General features: G+C 40.1%; 1 protein-coding gene across 1 annotated transcript in view; it reads right to left on the bottom strand.

Annotated features, from left to right (window-relative positions):
• The window catches only part of Ptar1 (protein prenyltransferase alpha subunit repeat containing 1), a 47,603-nt gene extending 31,717 nt beyond the window's left edge, over positions 1–15,886 (bottom strand). The window contains exons 1-3 of the mRNA XM_070035710.1: positions 15,740–15,886; positions 6,893–7,062; positions 10–76 (exon numbers count right to left, since the gene is read on the bottom strand). Of these exons, the coding sequence (XP_069891811.1) occupies positions 10–76; positions 6,893–7,062; positions 15,740–15,825 (323 nt within the window). The 5' untranslated portion in view covers positions 15,826–15,886. The remainder of the gene's footprint in view (positions 1–9; positions 77–6,892; positions 7,063–15,739) is intronic.
• Positions 15,887–25,352: the final 9,466 nt, after the last annotated feature.

Below are 25,352 nucleotides of genomic sequence, written 5' to 3' on the forward strand. Positions count from 1 at the left end.
ATGACGTACCTCACGTTCCATGCAGTGGTAAAGTCTGGGTTTAGAAGGAGCAGGGTGCACGTGACATCTATCAATTCTAAAATAAAGAGAACTCATATTAAAAACAAACAGTCCTGTCCTTCCATCCCTGATACCCCTTTGTTCTAAGGTTCTCTCCATCTTTTCCTCCCTCTCTCTCTCATTGCAATAATACGTATCTAATATATTATTAAGTTTAATCACAGATAACCTGTTAGAAGTTGTTAGGGGCACAAAGATGTTCCTCAAGACTTTCTTCTATTCTGGTAAGTATAACTCCTTTAAATGGTAAGTATAATTCTTTTAAAAGATGATGAAATAATGTTATGTCAATAAAGGATAATCTTGTCATTCTTTTACAACATTTTGGCACTACTTTTGTAGTACCTTCAATGTCTAGCTTTCTGATTTAAGATGGGGTCTGGCTAATGTTTTGCCTGGGATGGCTTTGAACCTAGATCCTCCTGATGTTTCTCTTGAGTACATGGGATTACAGATGTGGACCACCATGCTTAAATATAATTCTATTTAAAAAAGAATCAATGTGACAGATAAAAAACACCTGTACTTTGTTTTAACTTACATCTTTAATTTATGTAAGTTTGTTCTATTTATAGTTCATCTACAAATACCCTACTCATAGTCACTATTTATCTGTCATATTCTTGATAAAATTCCTATATAGTCACATAAACTCCCTAAGAGTATCTATAAAAGAACTAAATCTATAAAACGTGCACATATTTTTAATTTTACTGAAACTGAAAATAATTCTACAATTACGATTATCACTCTAGGAGCCTAATACTAAATTTGATAACCCTAAATTATATTAATTATCAATTAAATAAAGTAATAAAGACAATAGTATAACTCATGTAGCACTTTTGTGTACCAGATGTGTACTTTTTGCACATCACTTCTTGAGTTTTCACGATCATGTTCCAAGATATTCTTATCCCACTTTATAGACAAGGAAAATCTGCATTACAAGTTTAGGGAATGTGCTCAGAGTCATCCAATTGCCACGTGACTATGTTAACATCTGACTGCCTTCAACAAATCGTTATAATGTAACTGAAATGTGTGTGTACAGAAGTAAAGGAGGTATTTTCAGGATACAGGAAAAAGATAAAAACCATAAACTAAGAACAAATGTAAGTACATCACAGTGATTTTAAAAAATTCTAGTTAATATCAAAATCAATTATTTCATTTTCACAGCTTCTTAATGAGAAACATTTTTATTTTGAGCTCTCATGAGTTCAAGACTATCAAGCATATTGTAATATTACAAACTTGAGTACAAACAGCAGGATGAGTATACATTTTTACCTGCATTCAAGTTACAACATTACAAGTTATTACATGATAAACATGGTATGTCTACAAATAACAACCTAATTAACCTCTTTATGCTCTTACTTTCAATAATTTTCAGCAGTAATTTAACATCTGACAAGAAAAACAATATTATCTTCTTTACCACTATTCAGTGAATCCCACAAATATTTCAACTTGATAGTTGATGTTGATACAACCGGCAAAGATTAAACTTTAAAATATTAAAATTCCCCCAGAATTAAAAGAAGATAATTATATACAAGTCCTGATCTTGGTCTTTATATGGTTACCCTCTATTGGAGCAACTTACAAACAAATAATTATATAAAGCAAAATGAAGTAATTATGAAGTAGAAGCATATACCACATCTTTGGAGTCTATGAAATAGGAAGCTGCAACTAATTACTACTGGAATACCCTTAGGAGATTGTAAGTAAGTCAGTAGAGAAACCACAAACCATGGAAAAGTATGACAACAGTGCATTCTCAAAGAGATCATGGCAGCAACAATGTGACTACAGCACGCAGTGCTGGGAAAATACACTAGGAGATGAAGCCTTCTCAAACCAAGTCCAGATCTCTTATCAGCCTGCCTCCCACTACTTCCTTCACGTGTTGGCTACTGTCAAACTTCACTGTGCTCTAAACATACCCTCTACTGCTTGCTTCTCTTCTCTACACATATTTCAGTTTTACCTGCTTCCTTGTCTTTCTGCCAGAAATGTCTTCCTATGTTCAAATATTAAAAAAATAATTTTTTAAAAATAGTAAGTTTTTTACTTGTTTTACATCTTCATAAAGGCTAGCTCTCTGATCTAACACAGAAAAAAATCTTTTCTTTTTTTGTATGTCCCTTCCTTCCTTCCTTCCTTCCTTCCTTCCTTCCTTTCTTCCTTCCTTCCTTCCTTCCTTCCGGTCTCTCTCTCTCTCTCTCTCTCTCCCTTCCTTCCTTCTTTCCTTCCTTCCTTTCCTTCCTTCTTTCTTTCTGTCAGTCCTGGGGCTTGAACCAGAGCCTGGGCACTGTCCCTAAGCTTCTTTTGCTCAAAGGTAACACTCTACCACTTGAGCCAGAGTGCCACTTCCAGCTTTTTCTGTTTATGTGGTGCTAAGGAACTGAATCCAGGGCTTCTTGCATTCTACCACTAAGCCATATTTCTAGCCTGAAAACTTTGCTTCTTAAATAAATATTATCTTCTTACTCAAGTAGACTATATATTAGGGAGGCAGGTCCTCCATAATGCATTTTCAGATTGTTCATTTACTCAGCAGATTTTGTGAGCTTCTGCAACAAACAAGGTACTGAGCTGGGTGAAGTTGAGTAAGTGAGGATCTCTGCACAAAAGAAATGCCAGGTGAGACTACAGTACAAACGGTGACAAAAATACAGGCTTCAGAGCCACACTCTTTGGGTTTGAATCCCAGCTTCTCCACTTACTATTAAAAACATAACTTCTTTGAATGTGTCTCCTAAGCTGTGAAATGGAGACAGTGACAACTTCACAATGTTTTGAGATTATTCCATTTCTCCACAGCTATCTGACACACTGGAACTGTTTTTTTTTCTTCATTCTCCCAAGTTTATTTTATATTCTTTTTCCCAAGTATTTCTTTATTGCAATTATGAGATTATATACATTTCACAATACTGTGGCATAGTTATATTTAGCTAAAGTCACAAAAAATCTTTTAATCTTCACAATGCTAGTCATTATTATTTTTTTTTTTTGCCAGTCCTGGGGTTTGAACTCAGGGCCTGGGTACTGTCACTGAGCTTCTTTTGCTCAAGGCTAGCACTCTACCACATAAGCCACAGCACCACTTCCAGCCTTTTCTGTTTATGTGGTACTGAGGAATCGAACCCAGGGTTTCATGCATGCTAGGCAAACACTTGACTACTAAGCCACATTCCCAGCCCAGTCATTATTATCTTAATCTACATTGCTTATGAACTCTATAACTGTTATTGTTAAATAAGTTGTTAAAAAAATTGTTCAACTAAAACTACAGCTAATTAACAAGAAGTATTTTTATCTTTAATCAAAGAGGTTTTACTTATAGTGAAACTGTCTAAACGTATAAACCTCAAAAATCAGGGAAGCTTTGTACATGATGAGAGATATATGGGATTTTTTAATGTAATTTTCAAAAAGCTGCTATACTACTTGTGTAAATTGGTACTTATGTCACCTGGATTCTCCTTTTCTATATTAACTGATAATTTCTTTATACTTTATGTACTTTTTTTTCCTTGCTACTTCTGGAGCTGAATTTAGTGCTTGGTTTGCCTATGCATGGTTAGTACTCTACCACTTGAGCTAGTCCAGTATTTTGCTGGCTAACCAGAGACAGTGTTGCAGACTTCTGTCTGGGCTGGCTTTGCATTGAGATCCTCTTGATTCAGCCTCCTGAGTAGCTAGGATTACAGGCAAGAGCTCTTCGTGTCCAGCTTGTTTATGCTTTTAACAAAACTCTCCTCTCTACTCCTGACAAGTGGAAACAAACTCATTTCCATGAGAAACTTCAGCATAGCAGCAGTAGGCCATTACTATAGCAGACTTACTAAATAAACATCATGTGTTAGAAACACTTAAGAAGCTATAGCTTTGTTAAGAAGTTAAAAAAAAAAGATAAGTGTTGGTGGCTCACACCAATAATCCTAAAAATTAAGGTTTGAGGCCAATATGGGCAGAAAAATCTACAAGACCTTTAAAAAAAAAAAAAAACCGGGCTGGGAAGGTGGCTCAGTGATAGAGTGCTTGTCTTGCATGCATGAGGCCCTGGGTTCGATTCCTCAGCATCACATAAGCAAAAAGAAAAAAGCCGGAAGTGGTGCTGTGGCTCAAGTGGTAGAGTGCTATCCTTGAGCTGAAGAGCTGAGGGACAGCGCCCAGGCCCAGAGTTCAGGCCCCATGACCGGACCCAAAAAAACCCAAAAATAACCAACAAAAATGAGGGCTTTAATTGGTACAAGTAACAGAGTGCCAGCTGGGAAAAACAAGCTGAACATGTAAAAGACCCTAAGTTTAAGTCCTATTCTAAAAGAAAAAGGTCATCTTGAGTTATAGAATATATTATTAGGATTTTGGCATGATCAAACATGTAGACACTGACATTCTGAACTATTTTTTAAATTGTCAGCTACCTATTCTTGGCTGTAGGAAACTAGGATTATAGGTATGAGCTACAAGTACCTGGCTACACTTGTAGTACTACACTTATAGTACTATCTACAGTTTTAAAGGAAGAACATTTTCATTCAATAATTTCTTTTAGAGATGGAGTCTCATAGACTTTTCTGCTCAGGCTGGTTTCGTATCATGATCCTCAGACTCATGAGTAGCTAGGATTACAGGTGTGAACCATTAACATCTAGAATAAAACAACTTCTTTTTCTCAGGAATCTTGACTTTTTTCCCCTTAATTAGATTCTTTTCTTTATCGAGATTGACCTCTGTGCTCTAACTGCTTTCATTCATAAGTTTGACACAATAGCATTATATTAAGCCAGCATTTTCAGATATCTTTTTCCGTCAAATCAAAAGGTTGGACAGAAATAATACTGATAGTATACAATGTGAGTAGGGTACAACACTATATATTATAGATTACTATGCTTTTTCCAACCTTATGGACTGAGAGGTTCTGTGAGTCTTCCTAGAGCTTTCAAGACTAAATGGTATGAATAAGGAGAAGGAGCAAAGCTTCAAATACAGTGCCTAGAAGGACGAGAAACAGAAATGGAGAGGAGGACTTGGAGAGTCACTGGAAGAGGGTGGGTGGGGCTGGCATACATGAATGGGCAAAGCTAGTGTTCGGAAACAATTACAGGTTTTGACTTTTTAAAATTCCTATTGTTTCTTCTCTACAAAATAATCATTCTACCCCCCCCTTCACCTTTGTATGTACTACTCCATTTCAGATCTATGTGTATCTGAATACAAATATAGCTTTATTTGGTAAAAACTAACTTGATGAATTCATATGTCTAAATTTCTACCTCAATGTTCTAAAACATATGACATGGTGATAAAACAATTAAAGATAGTCTAGCAGAAGATAAATACCCTTATACTTTAGATTATACTTAAACCTAATACCTTAAAGTTCAAGCCACAAATGGTCATGCCATTTATGACACGTTTAGGTATAGTCTTCTATACTGAAATGCATGTATCAGATGACTAAACAAGTGAAACAATCACACCGAAAATATTCTCACTGCCTCTTCAAATCAGGTGTTTTAGTGATCTAAACAAGAAAAGGTGCTATCAATCTATGAAGATAGGCTATGAAGGTATTCAGGAAGTCAGTATGTATGTAGTACCTTCAGCAATACTCTTCTTCATGTTTCCTACCCCCAAAGACATTGTCACTCAACTGTAAACTTCACTCATCTTTTAACTCCCACAGTACTCAGAACAGCTTCTGGTCTGATGAGGCCCTTGGTAATGGATCTCAAACTAGTAGTTAAAATTCTCTAGGAAACAAAGTTCTTGTTCAAAAATCAGCCCACCAGCATACTAAGCACTTCTGAAGGTATGTCGAAAAAGAAAGAAGCTTTATGAAAACAAGGGAGGACACGATTTTAGGTAAGCACTCCCCCCGAAAAACAGTAAAGAACAAACGTAATTTGTCTACATAAAGGCTTAATTTCGGGAAGCACTAAGAAAAAAAAAAAAAAGATGAGGGAAAAAAAAGCCAGAGAGAAACTTGCCGCTATTTGCATTTACAGGGAATAAAAAGTTCTAAGAATATAAAGCTTTGAGGGTGGAGGGAGAATAAAACAAGTAGGATATAGAAACACAAGACCTAGTCACAAGTCCAGAATCGTAATTACGTCTCCATTCTACACTGACTGCCCATGTGAAAATGAAACACAGGACTAATAAGAGATTATTAGCTGCAGTAAAGAGCTGACTCAGAGAAAAAGGAATTGTTGGGCTGTTTTTTTTTTTAGTTTTCTTTTTTTCATTTCAGCATAGAAAAGAGATTCCGAAGACGGGAGTTTGATTGGGATTCAGAGAGAACTGGCATGTTCATAAATCATCAGATGAGCTCACAGTGTAACTACTTCAATCACACCTCCAGCATCTCCTTTGGACTGCTACATAAACAAGTGCTATTGCCCACAGAACGTTAAATGTGATCAGAGATCAGTGACTAGGCTGAGAGGGAATTTATTCTTCAGTGGTACTCAAATATGTTGAAAGCCATAGGACATGATCTTTAAATAAAGTCTTGCAAATTGCCTCACTACATTACTAACAGGTGGAATCAGAATCACTCTGGTTGCAGACGCTGGCCTGGAATCCTGCCTGCGGCATTTTTTATATAATACTGTAGTTGCAAATTTTGAAAACTAACGATCTGGTAGAAACTCCTCGCTTTCACAGAGGTTAAGCAGCTGCCCAGGAAGGGAGGGGAATGGCCCAAACCAGAAGCCAGGAATGCCAACACCCCGAGGGCTCTTCCCACTCTTTTCCAGGGTCCTAGGAGGAAGCTGAGGAGGAGGAGAAGGTGGTTACTCACCGTCTTTGTTCAGCCACTGCTTTCTTGTTCTGTATAAAAGGAGCTTGTTGTGGACGTAGGGTAAAAGGAACTTGACACACCAACTCTCCACACCGAGTTTATTTTCAACCAGGACTATGGGACTCCGGTTATATCTTGCTTCAGGACATGGGATCAGGCCAATTTCATCTCTTAATATATAAAACATAAAGAAGATTTGAAGGTAATTCTGGCCTTGTCACAATTTCTCTAATTCCAGAGTATTTTTAAAGATCCACGCTATTTCTCTTTCTAAAAAACATGGCTGAGAATTTCAGCTCACCTCCTGCGGTGTTAGAAATGAAAAACGAACATAAGCCAAACAAACAGGTTTGTTGGTAATGGCAAGGGAACTGGGAAACCACTATGCTTTACTGTACTTTATTCATAAATGACAAACCTTATCTTTGGATGGCAATTTCAAAATGCCATTCAACATTTTAAATTCACATACCCTTTGACTTAGCAATCAATGGGACACAGTATAAGTAGTTAACAATGTAAGACAGATGTTTTTTGGGTGGGTTCGGTCGTGGGGCCTGGGCACTGTCCCAAAGCTCTTCAGCTCAAGGCTAGCGCTCTACCACTTGAGCCACAGCACCACTTCCGGGTTTTTTCTTATGTGGTGCTGAGGAATTGTGAACCCAGGGCCTCAGGCATGCAAGGCAAGCGCTCTGAGCCACCTTCCCAGCCTCACATAGATGTTAAAAAAAAAAAAAATTACTGAGAGCCTGGCGCCAGTGGCTTACTCCTGTAATCCTAGCTACTCAGGAGGCTGAGATCTGAGGATCTCAAAGCCAGCTCAGGCAGTAAAGTCTGTGAGACTTTTATCTCCAATAAACCACCAGAAAATGGGAAGTAGTGCTGTGGCTCAAATGGTAGAGCTCTTGCCTTGAGCTAAAGAGCTGAGGGACAGCGCCCACCCAAACCCAGAGTTCAAGCCCCATGAGCGACAAAAAGAAAAAATTACTCAGAGCAAATAACTCAGAGCCAGGTACTGGTGGCTCACACTGAGCCAGGTACTGGTGGCTCACACCTATAATCCTAGCTGAGAAGGCAAAGTAAGGTCTAAGGATCATAGCTTGAGGCCAGTCCAGTCAAGAAAGTCCATGAGACTCTTGTTCCCAATTAATCACCAAAAAAGCCAGAAATGGAACTGTGGCTCAAGTGGTAGAATACTAGCCTTGAACCAAAAAACTCAGGGACAAAGCCTAGACCCTGAGTTCAAGCCTCTAGATCCAGCACATGCACACCCAAGTGTGTGTGAATACACACTTTGCCATTCTAGTTTATAAAGATCTGTAAGAGGAATGTGGAGAATGCTGGGCAAACATCTGGACAATGACTAGTATTTCAAAGTATGTTTTTGTAATTGTATTTGGTGAGGCTAACCTGAAATCTAACTCATTAGGACAACTACACATATAACTACATGCTGGTACTTTCTAGTGTTCAGAGTGTTAGTATCTAAAGTAGAGCACTACAAAAGTAGCTAAAAATAGTTTTATAACTCAGTCTATGATTCTGTTCTCTGAGATCTAATAACTACTTAGAACACTTCAAAAAATTGTAAGAGCTAAAAATGAAATGTTATAGTAACAAGAATAAAAGGATTCTGGCTTCCGAGTATAATCTTTTTTGGGAAAGTTTTTGCTGTTGTTCTGTTTTTTATACTTAAATCCCCAGTGTAAAAGCTGTCATGTTCACTAGTTGTACTGGGAATAAAATGTCCAAGTACTAATTTGGTATCTAAATTACAGGACAAAGCCATCTGTACAATTAAAGCAAAAAACAAAAAGCAAAACCTATTACTTTGGTTGGCTATCCCTATTCCAAGGATAAGCATAAATTACTAAATAAACACTTCCTAAAAGGCTGATTATCCTTATACTTCAGCGAGATTTAAATAGTTTTCAAAGGCTGCAACTTCTAAACCTTACAAAAGAGCATTTCCTCTGATTTTCTTCTACTACAGTGTTCTGAAAACAGCCTGGACCTTCCATCTATCACTCTGGGCTCTACAGACCTCAGTTTTCTCAGCTGTAAAATGGTGGGACTACATTATCTCTAGTAAAGGAAACGGGCAAAAGCTCATCCAGATTTCAAATGCTATGACAGAGAGAAACTTGCCAGCTATTTACATGTAGGGGGAATAAAAAGTTATAAAAAATATAAAGCTTTGGAGGGGGGACATGAAAATAAAACTAGTAGGGTAAACACAAGACTCTGTCACAAGTCCAGAACTGTAATTAAGTCTCCATTCTACTACTGACAGTGTATGTGAAAATGAAACACAGGACTAGTAATAATTTTCCTGTTCATTATAAAAACCCAACAATTCCATGTGGAGAATGTGGTAAATTATGAAATGCTAGACAAAGATGAACAACTGTACTGTCATTTTTTTAAGAGCCTGAGATCAGTTAGTAAAGCTCCTTGGTTAACAGGCAAAGGGAAGCAGAGGTAAAGAATGTTAAGCCTTTGTTATTTGAGCCAGAAGACACATAATGTATTGCTGCTTCCTAAAGACATAGCCTTTATTTTGTAAAGACACGTGTGTCACTGAGCTTCCAAGTAAATACTTTTGACTTCAGATCTCTGTGAGCGTCCCTTAGGTCAGAGTCGTGTGTGTGTGTGTGTGTGTGTGTGTGTGTGTGTGTGTGTGTGTGTGTGTGTGTGTGTGTGTGTGTGTGTGTGTGTGTGTGTGTGTGTGTGTGTGTGTGTGTGTGTGTGTGTGTGTGTGTGTGTGTGTGTGTGTGTGTGTGTGTGTGTGTGTGTGTCCTGTGGCTTCAACTCAAGGCCTGGCCAAGTGTTCTAACCACTTGAGACACAGCTCCACTTGTGGCTTTTTGGTGGTTAATTGGAGATAAGAATCTCATGGCTTCTAACCTCTATCCTCAGATCTCAGACTCCTCAGTAGCTAGGATTATAGGCATGAGCTGATGGTGCCTGGCTATGGTCCACTTTTTTCCCAGACCATTTAAAATAGTATTCCAGAATCATTTAAAAAACTGCATGGAACTCAATTCTCTTCTGTCATTTTATAGGATGAGGAAACTGAGATCTAATGATGCAAACAAGTTAGCTAAGGTCATATAACTAGTAGCTAAGAACCTAGAGCCTCCAAATACTTAATCTAAAACCTTAGACATAGAATGAAAAAAACAAAACAGTATTTAGACCAATTCTTCCTAGATTTCTGGCAGCTTATATTCTAATTTCATACTCAAGATGAGGTGGAAAACTCAGGGGAAAAAATACAAACTAAAAGCTATTTGTCATTTTTCTGTCACTATTAAGGCTTGGGTATACATCTCTCCCCACCCCTGCAAGTATCTTATAAAGTATGTGATTATATTGGAAAAAAAAAAAGTATGTGATTATATTGGATATAATCTTTTTTTAGTTCTTTGCAAAATCTGACAATTCTTATTGTTTTCCTACATAATTAAATGGTATTTTAATGAGCACAATGAGTATGTGATGCATACCAAATATATTTCTAAGTATTTCTTCACAAAAGTCTTGTAAAAAAAAAAATAATGACATGGGCTGGGAATGTGGCTTAGTGGCAGGGTGCTTGCCTAGTATGCATGAAGCCCTGGGTTCGATTCCTCAGCACCACATAAACAGAAAAAGCTGGAAGTGGCACTGTGGTAGAGTCCCAGCCTTGAGCAAAAAGAACCTCAGGGACAGTGCCCAGGCCCTGAGTTCAAGCCTCAGGACTGGCAATAAATAAATAATGACCTTTTCACCACCATTAAATTTTGTTGTTTAACATGTAGGTTTCTAGCCCTTTAGATTCCTGGTATTACCAAAATGCTCAAGTAAATACTTTCTACAATATCAAGGACACCGGATTTTTTTTTTTTTTTTTTTTTTTTTGTCAGTTGTGGGGCTCAAACGCTGGGCTTGGGCGCTGTCCTTCAGCTCTTCAGCTCAAGGCTAATGCTCTACCACTTGCTCTACCACAGCATCACTTCGAGTTTTCTGATGGTTAATTGGAGATAAAGAGTCTCACAGACTTTCCTGCCCGGGCTGGATTTGAACACCATCCTCAGATCTCAGCCTCCTAAGTAGCTAGGATTATAGGTGTGAGCCACTGGTGCCAGGCTAGGATTATTTATTTATTTATTTTTGCCAATCCTGGGGACTGAACTCAGGGCCTGGGCACTGTCCCTCTGAGCCCGTCTGCTAAAGGCTAGCACTTTACCACTTGAGCCACAGCAAGCCACTTCCAGCCTTTTCTGTTTATGTGGTACTGAGGGATCAAACACAGCGCTTCATGCATGCTAGGCAAGCACTCTACCACTAAGCCACATTCCTAGCTTGGGCACAGGACTTTTAAAGATGGGGGAAGTTTGGGACAGTGAGCAAGTTCCATTCCTTGGAAAGAGATAATGTAAAATGCTCACTATTTAGATTACCTTCAAAAGGCACTCCAAAGACATACAACAAGGAATGAATGAGTGAGTTTACTTAATAAGAATACACAATAAAACTCAGTTCTTGGAATCCCTCAGTTTTTAATGGCGGTCCATTGAAGTTCAGGGTTCATATAAAATAATGACATGTCTAGCGAGCTTCTCTTGGTTGTGTCTTGTGGAAACATCAATCTGCAAGTAAATCCTCTTTCTATTCATAAAAGTATCATCAATCATCCTTTTAGGAGAGGTAGATGTCCCAAATACTGAAGCCTGTCATGTGGAAACTGAATTAAAAAAAAAAAGTCCAAGAATTCATAAACTAGTACAAGATATTTTTAACCTAATAGTTGTTTTTGCTAGCTTACCCCCACTTCAAAACTGGAAATTCTCTCTAGAATGATTTTTAAAAAAGGAATGTTAGTAAAATATCTAAAGGAATTAGCTCTTGTTAACAAGAGTTCAATGACCTACTATGCTTTCTCATTAATTTTAAAGATAACTTTGTATATTACTGACTTTAGAGAACAGCTACACAAATTACAATTTGTTTTTTATGTGCTATCCTGTTAGTTTAATATACATTATTTCATTTATTATGAACAATAGGCTTCTAACAGAAAAAAAAATTTAGCCCCTTTTAGAGATGAGGAAACAGTTTTGTCTAGGTCTATCCAGCTAGTAAGTAAAAAGACAAGGTTCAAATTCAGGACTCAAATTCTAAATCCAAACTCTTATAACTATACATTATTTAAATAAAAATCAGGCAAAAAGATGATTATTAGACTCTCTGATTTTCTATTCCTCAATTCAATTTGAAGTCAATTTAAAACTGCCTTTCATTACTACTCTCCTACTCAAAAACATTCCCTCAGCCCTCATACAGCTTAAAAAGCCTATTTTCCTTGAACTATTTTTACATTTCAATCTAAATGCTAGTTCCTCAGAAAGAACTATATTGACCATCTAATCTAATAAGGTTTTCCTGTTAATATTCTTTCAAGATATCCTTTTCACTCTCTCTACCTCTGTACAACCTGTACGATTTGTTTAAAGTTCCATTAGGATAGGGACCAGGTACCACTCAACTAGCGGTGTTCTTTGGCCGAAGGTTTAAATGAGTTAAGGAGATGAAGCCGGTCAATGACTTCTATAATCTGTCCCAATGGCATCTCTTCACTCACATTCCGCTTTGGGTGGATTCATTGTTCCTAGCGGAGGGTCTCTATCTCCCTGACACTGTAAATCCTAGGCTTCAGTGTTCAGCTTAAAACCCACATCCCCAAGATTTCTGACCCAGAAGTATCCAGCTTCCCCCCTGTACTTCTAATAGACTCACTTACTTATCATACTACTAATATAACCTTTACTATAAACTGAATTGCAGGGTTAATTTACTGTTTGTGCACACAGATAGATCTTAGTCTCCATTTTAGACCCACAGTGATTACTGAAAAACAGTAATCACTGGGCACATGGTATCATTATATATATAAATCAGAATTAAATTTAAAATTCATTCCTCGCATTAGGCAAATTTCAAGTGCTCAATGTGGCTTTTCCAACAGATACAGAACAATTCAATCATTGAGAAAATTTCTGTATCTTCCATATGAAAATCGTATTGTGTACTTCTTCCTGTCCCATATAATGAAATTGGTACTTCACAGTGAGAGACAGCCAATTAAGTAAAAGCAGTGATAACTTGCCCTAATTAACATGACCCTAATTACACGATAGATGGTTGTTTTCCACATGAACACAGGGTCTATACTTTATGCTAATACCTTACCCTGGGAGAAGCCTTCACCTGTAGAGAATCCATTACAATTCGGAGTCACTCATACAAACAACATCTGTATAGAACTTATATGAAAGTGCTTCACATTGATCTTTCATTGGATCAATGTATTTTTGGCAAGTGACAGAGGGATTACTTAGCAATAACAAGTGCCATTGTGATTCTCCTGTTCTCATTAGCCTTACAAGATCAAGAGGAATCTAAGGCTGAGAGGGGATAACCTATCCACATCAACAGTAACAAAATCTACATCTTGCTTAGTGCATCATTGACTGGCTTTGGCTAGATATTCTACAAAGACATATATATTCGAGGGAGTAGATGTTAGCAAAAAAAAAATCAGTCTATCTCATGTTGGGGAAGATGGAAAACAGTAATTAAATAATGAAACCTTTTATAATACTGTAATTAGGTTCTAAGTATAAAGGTAAGCATGCCTCATTAAAAAAAACAAAACTAGGACTGTAGCCTTCTTTTTGAGAATATGTGACATGCTCAACTCTTCTTAAACTTTTAAATCTTGCCTGACCCAAATGCCTACTAACAGTTATAAATTAAGTATTCACAAGGAGCATATTAATGAGATTTCACAGTAAAAGTCTGAGGAAGGGAAGGACATTAAAGCCTTAAGAGTTTTGATAAATGTGATCCAGAACTAGGGCATGTTCCACCCTGTACTGTGTCAACCTGCCAAACCAATTAACACCCAATCTCAATTTCTTCAAATAGAAAATAATGACATTCTTTTGGTGTCATTCTTTTAAGTGTCCTTTCAGTGTCATTATTTTAGTGTCACTGTCTTTCAGAGAAACTAAGGTGATTCGTATGTTAAGAGTTCTAACCTCTGCTATAATTTCTGCTAGAAAAAATTACACCAGTGATGAAAAAAAAGCCAGTTCTTCATTTGCTCAATGTTTTTTTTTTCTTTTCTAAAGGATGACTCTTATTTGTACTGATGCTCTCATCCTCAAAAGTCTTGAAAGACTGATACACAACAAGGCATCAAAGCATTCTTTAAAAGGCTCAGCAACCACTATGGCTACGGCCAGGAAATCATTCCAAACAGGCTCATTCTGTAAAAGGCAGCAGTCAGGAGGGAGACAGGAAGTGGCACTGTCAGAGCCAGAGCGAGGTGGCAGGTGTGCTGTGAGGCCCAGCAGTGTTTTGTGTTTAAAGAGGCTCAGTGCAAGTCTCCAATCGTGTGCCACAAGGGAGCAAAAGGCTGTCGAGGGCTTCTGAATTCTTTTATAACAGCATCACCTTGGGGGGGGGGGAGAAACACCCCACACTTGGTTAAGATGTAGGGTCCTGGCACATCTTTTTAGGCGGAAAAGTGAACGGGACTGGAATGCTTAAAAAGAGTGATTCCAGTGTTCCAGTTTCCAGGACAAAAAGCTTCCAAATAAACCCCATAAATGACGTGAAAACCAAGCAGCACTGGAACCCAGGTTCCCCAGCCTCAGAAGAGGAGGCAGCGGAGAGGAGCTACACTGTTGCTGCCGCTGCTTCTTTTTAAATCCTTTAGGACAATGTTGCCGGGAGCGCTCGCCATAGCTTCCGCTTTTTTTTTTTCTTTTCTGGTTTAACTCCATTCATTAAGGTGTCCGGGAACGCACCGTCGGCGCGCTCGCTTTCTATCATCCAAAGCAGGGGAGAAGGCAGGCCGAGGTCCAGCCCGAGCCGGGTCGGGCGGCGGGTGTCCGAGGGCCGGGCCGGGCCCGCCGGGGATGACAGGTGTCAACACGTCCCCGGGCCGCTGCGACTCAGCGCGGGACCCAGACCCGCCCCGCCGGCAGGCGGAGACTGCGCTCCCGGGCAGGTCCTTGGTTCACCTTCCAGACGCGTCTCACCCCGGGGACACGGGGAAAAGGCAACCCCTCAAACTTACTTTGGGACCCCCGGGGGGGGGATCGGGGCCCGGGGGAGGGATCGGGACGGGGGGGGGGGATCGGGACCACGGGGGGATCGGGACGGGGGGGGGAAATCGGGACCCGGAGGGGGGATCGGGGCCCGGGGGGGGGATCGGGACGGGGGGAATCGGGACCTGGGGGGGGAGATCGGGACCCGGGGGGGGGATCAGGGCCCGGGGGGGATCGGGACCTGGGGGGGATCGGGGCCCGGGGGGGTCGGGACCTGGGGGGGATCGGGGCCCGGGGGGGATCGGGGCCCGGGGGGGGGGGGTCGGGGCCCGGGGGGGGAATTGGGGCCGGGGGGGGGCGGCCCGGGTGCAGAGCTGTGTTCCCACACACACAGACCCCAGACCCACACCGCCCGCCGCGGGTCCCACCACCACCCGGGCGGGGGGGGTGGGAGTTTCGAGAACTCCTCGCGAAGGGACGAGTAGGGCGAGGGAGACACTTGCACACGTCGGACGGAAGCATCGGCGTCGCGGGTGGGAGGCTGGAGGCGCCCCGGTAATAACAGACCCCCCCACCCCCCCCACCCCGGGCCGCGGCCCGCCCGACCCCGCGCAGCCGCGCCCGGAGACAGGCCGGTGCGGGCCGGGGTCACCCGAGGTCAGCCGGAGCTCGGCCCCCGCCCCGCCCGCCCGGCCGCCCCGACGGACCCCGGAGGCCGAGCCCGGGGCGCGCGGCTCACACTCACATGTGCGGGTTCCTGCGGAAGGCGTTGGTGATGTCCTTCACCACCCTCTGCACCAGCACCGCCACCTCCTCGCTCGTCTCGGCCATGGTAGTGGCGGCCGCGGAGGGAGGCTGGGGCGCGCCGCGGGGACAGCCGTGCCGCCGGCGGGAGTTCCGCGGGGGAGGGGGACGGGGAGTGGGGCGGGGGGGGGGGAAGGGCGCGCGCGCGCACGTGCGTGCGTGCGTACGCTGCTAGGGAAGGGCGCGTGGCCGCCGCGGCCGCCGAGCACTTCCGGGTCGGGTCAGCCCCGCGGCGGCTGGCCTGTGTGTGTGTCCGCGTCTGGTCCCTCCCGGCTTCCCGCGTCGGAAGTCGCTGCGGATGGGTTTGCGGCGTTATCCTCCACCCCAGGCCGTCGGTGTATTTGTGTGGGTGTGTCTGTCTTGTCTGTCTGTCCTTCCTGGAGCTTGAACTCGGGGCCCTGACCCTTGAGCCACAGGCTACTTGGTAGGTAGATGGACTCCTGCCCCGGCTGGTTTCGAACCGCGATCCTCAGATCTCAGCCTCCTGCGTGGTTAGAATGACATGTCCGAGCCACCCACCCTCTCCTGGCTGGTTTCCTTCCACTGTTGAGTCCATTCAACCAGAGAGGCTGCGGTTGAGCCTGACACCCGCGTGGGCCCCCGCTGGGCCCCGCCCGTGCAGGCAGGTAACTGCCCCAGGACACCCCCGATGGTCCCCAGGCCTTTGCACGGCTCCCTGACCCGAGGCCCCTAGCCCAGGAATGAGATCGGCTGGCGTCCTGGTGCCTGGAGTCCCTGTTTGACCCTGCGGGTTGCCCTCCTTTTGAACCTGCATGCGAATTTGCGGCCTCTGAAATGGAAAGCAGTCCTTTTAAAATAGATAAGAAAGTGTAGTGCATTCAAGAAAGGGAAAGTTGCCCTCTGCATCTAGGGAGTGGAAGAGAACTGGGAGGTTTTTCATTGTTGTTTTTGGTTTATTCTTTCATGATTTGTATACTTTGTTTTACTATCGTTTACTGAATGCTGTGTCAGTTTTGAAGTAAATTAGAATCAAGGCCCTAGTGCAGTTTGCTCATAACATACACTTATTTTTCTACCAATAATTATTGTCAGGGGGAGAACTCTAGTGTATTCGGATTTTGCAATGCAATAATTAATATTTTTATATAAGGGTGGGTTATTTTTTTGCCCGTCAGAAAATTTTAAAAGTCCCTCCTTAAGTTCTCCCCCTCACGTTTGAAATCTTTATCTTTTAAAAGTTGTTTTTTTGCTTGCTTGTTTTTGTTTCTTTTGGTCCTGGGGCCTGAACTCTGGGTCTGGGCGCTGTCCCTCAGCTCTTCAGCTCAATGCTAGTACTCTACCTCTTGAGCCACAGCACCACTTCCACCTTTTTCTGCTTATGTAGTGCTGAGGAATCAAACCCAGGGCGTCATGCATGCAAGGCAATCACTCTACCACTGAACCATCTTCCCTAAAAGTTCTGCTTTTAAAGCAAGTTCGCAGTGTGTTTAATATGAATATTATGTGAAGCATGTGAAATGTAGTATATGTGAAAGTAAAAACCACTAGATTTAAAATGAATTGAGAAACATCAACCACATATACCCAGTGGTTGATATTCCCAGTGGGTATGCCTTAAAGGCTGTTAGGGGCCCTCTTCTTTTTTTTTTTTTTTTTGTTTCGTTTTGTTTGTCGGTTGTGGGGCTTGAACTCTGGACCTGGGCGCTATCCCTCAGCTCCAGCTCAAGGTGAGTGTTCTACCATTTGAGCCACAGCACCACTTTCAGTTTTCTGAGTGGTTTATTAGAGATAAGAGTCTCTCAGACTTTCCTTGCCCCAGCTGGTTGACCTTCTTGTTTTTAAAAAACAAGGTAGACATTCAACAGAATTATAGAAAGCAAGATGGAACAGTTTTAAGAAAAAAATGAAATCAAACCTTACCTATGGCAAGTTGTGGCATAAAATAGTAAAAAGACTAGAATGTGTATTTAATTTCAAGTTCAATGGCAGCTTCAAATATATCATGGTTACAGTTCTCCAATGGCTTGAGTTGGCTGAGTAAGTCCTCTTAATCCAGACCCTGCCTTGTATCCTAGTAGCAATGGGGAAGAAATCCTGTCTTCTGGGGGCAAAGCTCAAAGCAACTTTCTTAGAAATATGAATTTCTCCCCCCCAAGGGTCTTATTTATATCTTAAAAATAGTTATATTTCACTCTCATTTATTTGTGTTTAATAGGAGAAATCCATACTTGGTCTGAAAATCTCTAATAAAATTAGTATTCTAGAAAATATTTTTTCTGTATGGTTGTCTATGTGTCCTACATCTCCCCCCCTTCTTCCCTGCCCCTGGACCTTTTTACACTCATTTGAAAGATGTGAATTATATGTCTCCCGTTCCTAAGATTCAGCTCAATTTTACAGGTGAAAAGAGGTTTAAGATGAAAATTTAAGAGCTCTTTAATGACAAGAATAGGGCATGATATACACAGGTTGTCTGCCACTTTTGTCCAAAAGAATATAAGCATACTCATGTTTATTGCAAAATTGTTTCTAATATCAGTAGTAAACGTCTAAGACAAAATCAGGAAAACAATCCCAATCATAATAATTTTTTTCATATGTAAATTTAACTAAGGACTCTACAACAAACGTTATAAAACACTGAAGATGTTTAAGAAGAAAATAGAAGATGGAAAGACCTCTGATATTCATGGACTGGCAGAATTAATATTGTGAAAATGGCTATACTACCAAAAACAATCTATAGATTCACTATACTCCCTATCAAAGTTCCAGTGGCATTCTTCACAGGAATAGGATATCCTAAAATTTATCTGAAAGTATAAAAGACCCAGATATTCAAAGTGATCTGAGCAAAAGGGCAAAATTGGTGGTATCATAATATGTGACTTCAAATTATGCTACAGGGCAACAGCATGATATTGACACAAAAGTAGACTAAATGCCCAATAGAACAGATGATACACAAATAAGCCCACACAGCTACATTCAGTTGATTTTCACAAAGATGCCAAAAAATATTTGTCTGAGAAAAGGAAGCTATTGGACATGTAGTGTTGGGAACTCTGAATATCCACATGTGCAAGACTGAAATGAGATCCCTGTTTCTTAACCTGTTCAAAAATCAATGTTAAAAAAATGGAGCAAAGACCTTAATGTAAGAACCAAAACTTTGAAACTATTACAGGAAATCATAGGGATCAAATAATGACTTTCTCACTAGGTTTTTGCTCAGGAAACAAGGTTTGATGAATGAGATTACATTAAAATAAAAGACTATGCTGCTTGAAAGAAACCATGGAGATACAACCTAACGAAAGAGAAAAGATCACGCTCAGCTATACATCAAACAAGGAATGGATACCTATAATATATGAAGAGCTAAAGTAACAATATAATCAATAAACCAACAAACTGAATAGACATTTTAGAGAAGAAATACAATTGACTAATATATGGGGAAATGTTCAACATTATTAGTCATAATGGAGTTGTGAATCATTTTGCAAACACTACTGAGATTCTATCTCACTCCTGATAGAAGGGCAGTATTAAGGAGATAAATGACAACAAATGTTGGCAAAGATGACAAGAGGAAAGGAACTTTTATATCCTGTTGGTGAGAATTCACATTAATGCAGAAACACTAAAAATAGTGTTCCTCAGAAACACTAAAAATAGAAATATCATCCTGACAGTTTGACAGGAAAATACTATATTCCTTTCACTGTTAAAAGTAAATATTAATGGTCTCCATTCTTCAATCAAAAGACAGAAAGGTGAGTTGGATCAAATATCAAGAACTATCTATTAAAATGCATCTTACTGACAAACACATTGGTTTAGAGTGACAAGATGGAAAAAGGTTTTCTCAGCAAATGAAATCCAGAAACCATATTCATATTTGATAAAGCAGACCAAAATAATTCAGAAGAGACACAAGTCACTTCATATTAATAAAGGGAACAGTCCAATGTCTCTTGATGGACATACTAAGCAAGTGAGAATCTGAATAGTACATTGGTGAATAACCAGATTGTCACTGAACAGAGAAAAAGGAAAAAAATAAAAAATTCTAGAATTTGATTAAAGTGAAAAAAACTTACAATAACCTCTGAGATAGAGCAAGGACAGGCAAAGAGGAAAGACTATGAGTGAAACTATGAGTGTCTACAAGGGGGGGGAGAGGGAGAGAGAAAGAGGGAGAGAGAGAGGACTCAAATAGCCTAATTATGCACCTTGAACTCCTAGACAAAAAAAACATCAAACCACTCAATCAAAAAAGCAGCAGGTGGCTTGCACACTGGTTCAAGCCTTGTAATCCTAGCTACAATAACAAACCAAGACTAAGTTTAATATATATTATACTTGTTTTAGCACTTTAAAAGACAGCCTGGCGCCAGTGGCTCACACATGTAATCCTAGCTACTCAGGAGCCTGAGATCTGAGGATCGAGGTTCAAATCCAGCCCGGGCAAGAAAGTCTATGAGACTCTTATCTCCAATTAACCATGGGAACACTGGAAGTGGTGCTGTGGTTCAAATGGTATAGCACTCACCTTGAGCTGAAGAGCTCAGGGACAGTGCCCAGGCCCAGATTTCAAGCCCCACAACTGACAAAAAAACAAAAAACAAAAAACAACACTTTATACTGTGATTATAAATAATCTAGTCCAAGTGTGAACTCAAATAGTAGGTAAATGTTATCAAGAAATAATAATGAAAATGTCTTTAAATGGTTATTTTTTTTATCCAGGCAGATTCAGAAGTGAGGATTCTAGTAACAGAAATGATTTTTGTTGCTAAGTGATGATTGTGATGATTTACTTCCTTTGGTGTTTGATAGCTCCAGAATATCATCTGTTTCCTTTGCCCAGTTCTTCCTTCCTACCACAGAAACCCAGACCAATGATGTAATGTTTAGGCAAAAAATGGGCATCTAGGGAGGGAAGGAGAAATGCAGGATTTACGCGTAGAAACAGTGAGGGAGTTGGTGACTGTTTCTCCATATAATGTCCATTTCTCATGCACTGAAGGTGTTAAACTCATTAGTGGGTCTTTAATTGATAGCTAAACACAAATTTTTCATTGTAACTACAAGAGATTAAAACCACAGACTTAATTTTTAAGTATGGTAATTGAAAATTTTGCAAGAAAAAGTACCAATTTAGTGGGCTCTTCCTGTCTTTGTTTTTGTCAGTACTGGGGTTTGAAGTAGGGGCCTCTTGCTTACTCTGTTGTTTTCTCAGCTGGTGGTGTACCACTGGAGCCACACCTAATTACAGATTTTATGAACTTTCGTGCCCAATCTGGCTTTAAGCCATGATCCTCCAGATTTCAGACTCCTGAGTAGCTAGAATTACAGATGTGAATCACTGCTACTCATTCATTTCCATGTTTTGTTTTTAAATTATTGTTTGGTAGTTTGGGGGATTGAACAGAGGGCCTTGTACTTGTTTTTGTTACTTTGTTTCCAATAGGGTATTATCCTTCTGCCTGGGGTTGGCTTTGGACTATGATCCTCCTACTATGTCTTGGGTATTTTGGTTTGATATATGCTACCATGACCAGCTTATTGGGTGAGACAGTCTTGCTACCTCTCTACTTTGACTGGTCAGTAACTTGAGTCCTCCCAATGTCTACCTCCCAAGTAGCTAGGATTATTGGTATATACCATTGTGCTCAGCTAGTTCAATGTTTTAAGCCATAGTCCAGACCCATCAAAATTCACATTAGAGGCAATAACTCAGCAATTCCCATCTATTCGGCAGACTGAGACCTGGAGGACTACAGTTTGAAGCCTAGCCTGGCAGGAAGGCCTTTGAGACCATCTCCAATTAAACAACAAAATTCTGGACCAGATATGTAGCTCAAGTGGGGGAGCACCAGACATGAACAAAAAATAAAATTGTTGAGTGAGAGTACAAGACTCTGAACTCAATTACAGTTGGGCCAATCAATATCAGTAATGAGGAATTTTCTTTGTTGAGTTTTGCTCTCTAAGTATGTATTGAGTATTAGAATGTCAAAGATTCAGCCCCTAGTTCATACCTATTGACTTCACGGACTTTATTTTCTGTATTTAACTGTTCCAAGCTTTCCAAGTTTGCAAAAATGGCAGCAAGGTAAAGGAGACCTTGGGTTTATCAGAAGCTTTCTAAATGCTATCCCTGAGAGGACAATTTTACTTATTCATTCCATGATTAATGCTACTGTGCATAAGCAGTCTGCTAGCTGCTGGCTATTCAGTGGTCTGAAACCCCTGTTGGTCTTATCATCCAATAGAAGACAAATACATAAAAAGACAAATATATAAAAAGTTGTAATACACAATACAAAAGGAAAAACAGGCAACAATTGTTAGGAATGTAGTGATAAAGGCAGAGCTTTAGACAGAGCAGTCTGCCTACTCTCTTTGCTGATATGTGAGCTGACACCTAAAAGCCAAGAACCATCTCGGTGAAAAGCAGGGAAAGGATCTTGTTCATGGGGGAAAAATCTGTGAGAAGGCTCAAGAAGTGAGAAGCTTGCTTAGCATGTCTCAGGCTAAATTAATACTTCTGTGGATCCTTACAGTGTTTATAAAGTGATTTCAGACTCACAGTGATTGGTACCGGAATTCCAATAATGAACATGGTTATTTAGCTCCACTTTCCCTTATCTTTTTGTACCTCTGCAAGTTTTTTGTTTGGGGGATGTACGTTGTCTTCGTTTTGTTTTCAGTACTGAAAGTTTCAACTCAGGGCTTCACAGTTGCTAAGCAAGCAAACTTTTTGTTCTCCTGATTCTCAAGAATCATCCATAAGAGATGCACATTGGTAAGCCTTGAAATAGAACAGAAATAGCCCCAGAATCTATGCCTGTTCTAAAATAACTTTCCTCACACCTCTTCCCCAAACCTTCTTATCAATTTTCAAATGTTGCGAATTTCTGTGTAATTTGTTCATATTTCTACCAATTTCTCTGACTATTGTATCAAGCTATTGTCACTGACTATAAATCAGTATATAACTATATTATCTCCTTCTAGTCTAAGCAAACTTGATGTAAAATCTGGTATTTTACCAACTTGGAAAATCTCCCTTACAGCCTTGAATAATGCTGAAATATGATGGCAGTCTTCTTTTGAGCGGTACTGTCATATTGTGAAGAACTGTCTAGAAAATAGATGATGTAAATGTTCTCTTTCTCTGTCACATGTTCTGGACAATCTCCATGAAGCTGTAGATAATGGTTAGAGAAGCATGTCATTACAACAGAAACAAATGCCTTGGGTCACTTACTTGTGCAGTTGGTGCTCAAGCCTGATCTTGTACATCCTCTTGCAGGAAGGTCGTCATGTGAGTCAGGTGGCACCTCAGTTCATGTGAGTACTTGATGTCTTATAGTCAGAATAAGCCCAGGATGGTTTCTCAGAAGGATAGTACTTAAAACAGAAGAACGGCTGCTCCTCTAAAACCCTAAGGATATTTCCATGGCACTTCTCTGTGCTGCTGTGAGAGCATTCAATCTTCTATTTCAAGTACAGTTTGGTCTGCAAGCCATATGCCTTGAAACCAGATTGTATGGAAGTTTATACCTACTTTACAACCCTCTGATTGCTCTGGAATCCTTTCAAGACGATGGATTACTCAGTAAATGACTCAAAGAACATTCAATGATAGTATATGTCACCTCCAAATGGCCCATATGTTTCTCTGTGATCACATATGCAAGATAAAATAACCCAGTCTTTACTTTCTCTTAGAAACGTCAAAGTTTTAATGGCTCTCCTTCCATTTTCTAGCCTATGTATTTCTTGGAAAGGCATCGAGAGTATATTAAGTCAAACACTTCAAAGGAATAAAGAACTAAACTTCTTCGTTACATATTTATAATCAAATATTAATTGATTAATTAATAAATATTAATTAATTGAATACCTTTATATTAGAGAATGTAAACTCCCAAGAGTTAGAACACTGTCTTGTCCAATTCTGTGTTCCTTATTCCTTGCCTTGCCTATAGTGGGCCCTTTTACATTATAATGAATGGATGAAAGGATAAAAATTAAGGATGGAACAAATAGCGAAGAACAGAATCATCAACATGAAGTACAAATGGAAGCAGTAGAAGAAGTCACCTAGGGATTTAGCCAATAGCCTATTCATTAAAAACTTAAGTCTGTATTTTGACAGTTGAAGTTTTTCTAAAGGTTTCAGAGAGATACTGAAAAGGTTTATCCTTCGTCAAAACCCATTCACTTTTTCATTTTCATCCTCTTATACTTTGTATTAGACATATGTACATAGCATGAGTCAGTTTTCTTTTTTCTTGTTTTGGTCGGTCATGGGGCTTCAACTCTAGGCCTGGACACTGTCCCTGAGCTCTTCAACTCAAGGCTAGTGCTCTACCATTTGAGCCACAGCATCACTTCTGGTCTTTTCTGTGTATGTGGTGCTGAGGAATTGAACCCAGGCCTCATGCATGCAAGGCAAGCACTCTACCACTGAGCCACCTTTCCAGCCCCATGAGTCAGTTTTCTATCACTGTGATGAGAATACCTGACATAAACTCTTTAAAAGGCAGAAAGAAGTCAGGCATGGTGGCACATTCCTGTAATCCCAGCACTACTCAGGAGGTAGATACCTTGGGCTACAAAACAAGTAATTAAAAAAATCTTTTAATTTGGCCTCCCACTATGTATGGCGAGGTGTTGCATTACCTGGACCTGGAGGTGAGGCTCTACATGATGCAGAAGGGAAGGCTGCTCAGCTCATCATGAACCGGAAGCAAAGAGAGGGCACGGACGATGACCAGGTATAATCTTCAATAGCACGTCCCCAGTAAAAATCTTCTCAGGCCCCACACCTAAGTTTTCCATAACCTCTCAGAATAGTGTCACTATTCAGCTGTGCTGAATTTCATAAACCAAATATGCATAAATACACCCACATACATAATTCTATATACATATTGTTTGACCTTTATCAGATAAAACAAGAGAACCTATTTGATCTTTAATTGTTTTCCTAGTGTCAGGAATTAAAAATAAAAGGCTCAGTTAAAGCATCTCTACCTTGATTACCCAAGCTGAAAATGCTCTTCTATACGTTTAAATTTCATTTAGTCTTAGCACTTGGCTTCTTTTTCTTTTTCCTTCTTTTCATTTTGTTTTTTGTTTTTTGTGGTTGTTTTTTTCTTTTTTTTATGCTGGAACAGGAGTTTGGTCCTTGCAGTCTTCATTTTTTGTTTTTCGTTTTTTGCTCAAGGCTTATGTTCTACCACTTGAGCCTTACATGCACTTCTGGCTTTTTGGTGGTTAATTAGAGATAAGAGCCTCTTAGACGATCTGCCTAAGTTTGCTTTGAAGCAGGATCCTCATTCCCAGTCTCCTGAATAGCTAGGATTATTGGTGTGAATGACCATAGCCCAGCTCTTAGAACTTTTCGTATATTGCCTTCCTTCACAATTATTTATTTATTTAGTTAGTTAGTTATTTTTAGACAAACACAAGTTGAATTTATTGAGAAAACTATTAGTTTTAAAGATGTGAGTTTTACAGAGACAGAACGCTTATCTAGCATGTGCTAGGATGTGAGTTCCATTCTTAGT

The sequence above is a fragment of the Dipodomys merriami genome, unplaced genomic scaffold, assembly GCF_024711535.1.
Source record: "Dipodomys merriami isolate MVZ:Mamm:240054 unplaced genomic scaffold, mDipMer1.0.p SCAF_26, whole genome shotgun sequence".
NCBI classification, from domain to species: domain Eukaryota; kingdom Metazoa; phylum Chordata; class Mammalia; order Rodentia; family Heteromyidae; genus Dipodomys; species Dipodomys merriami.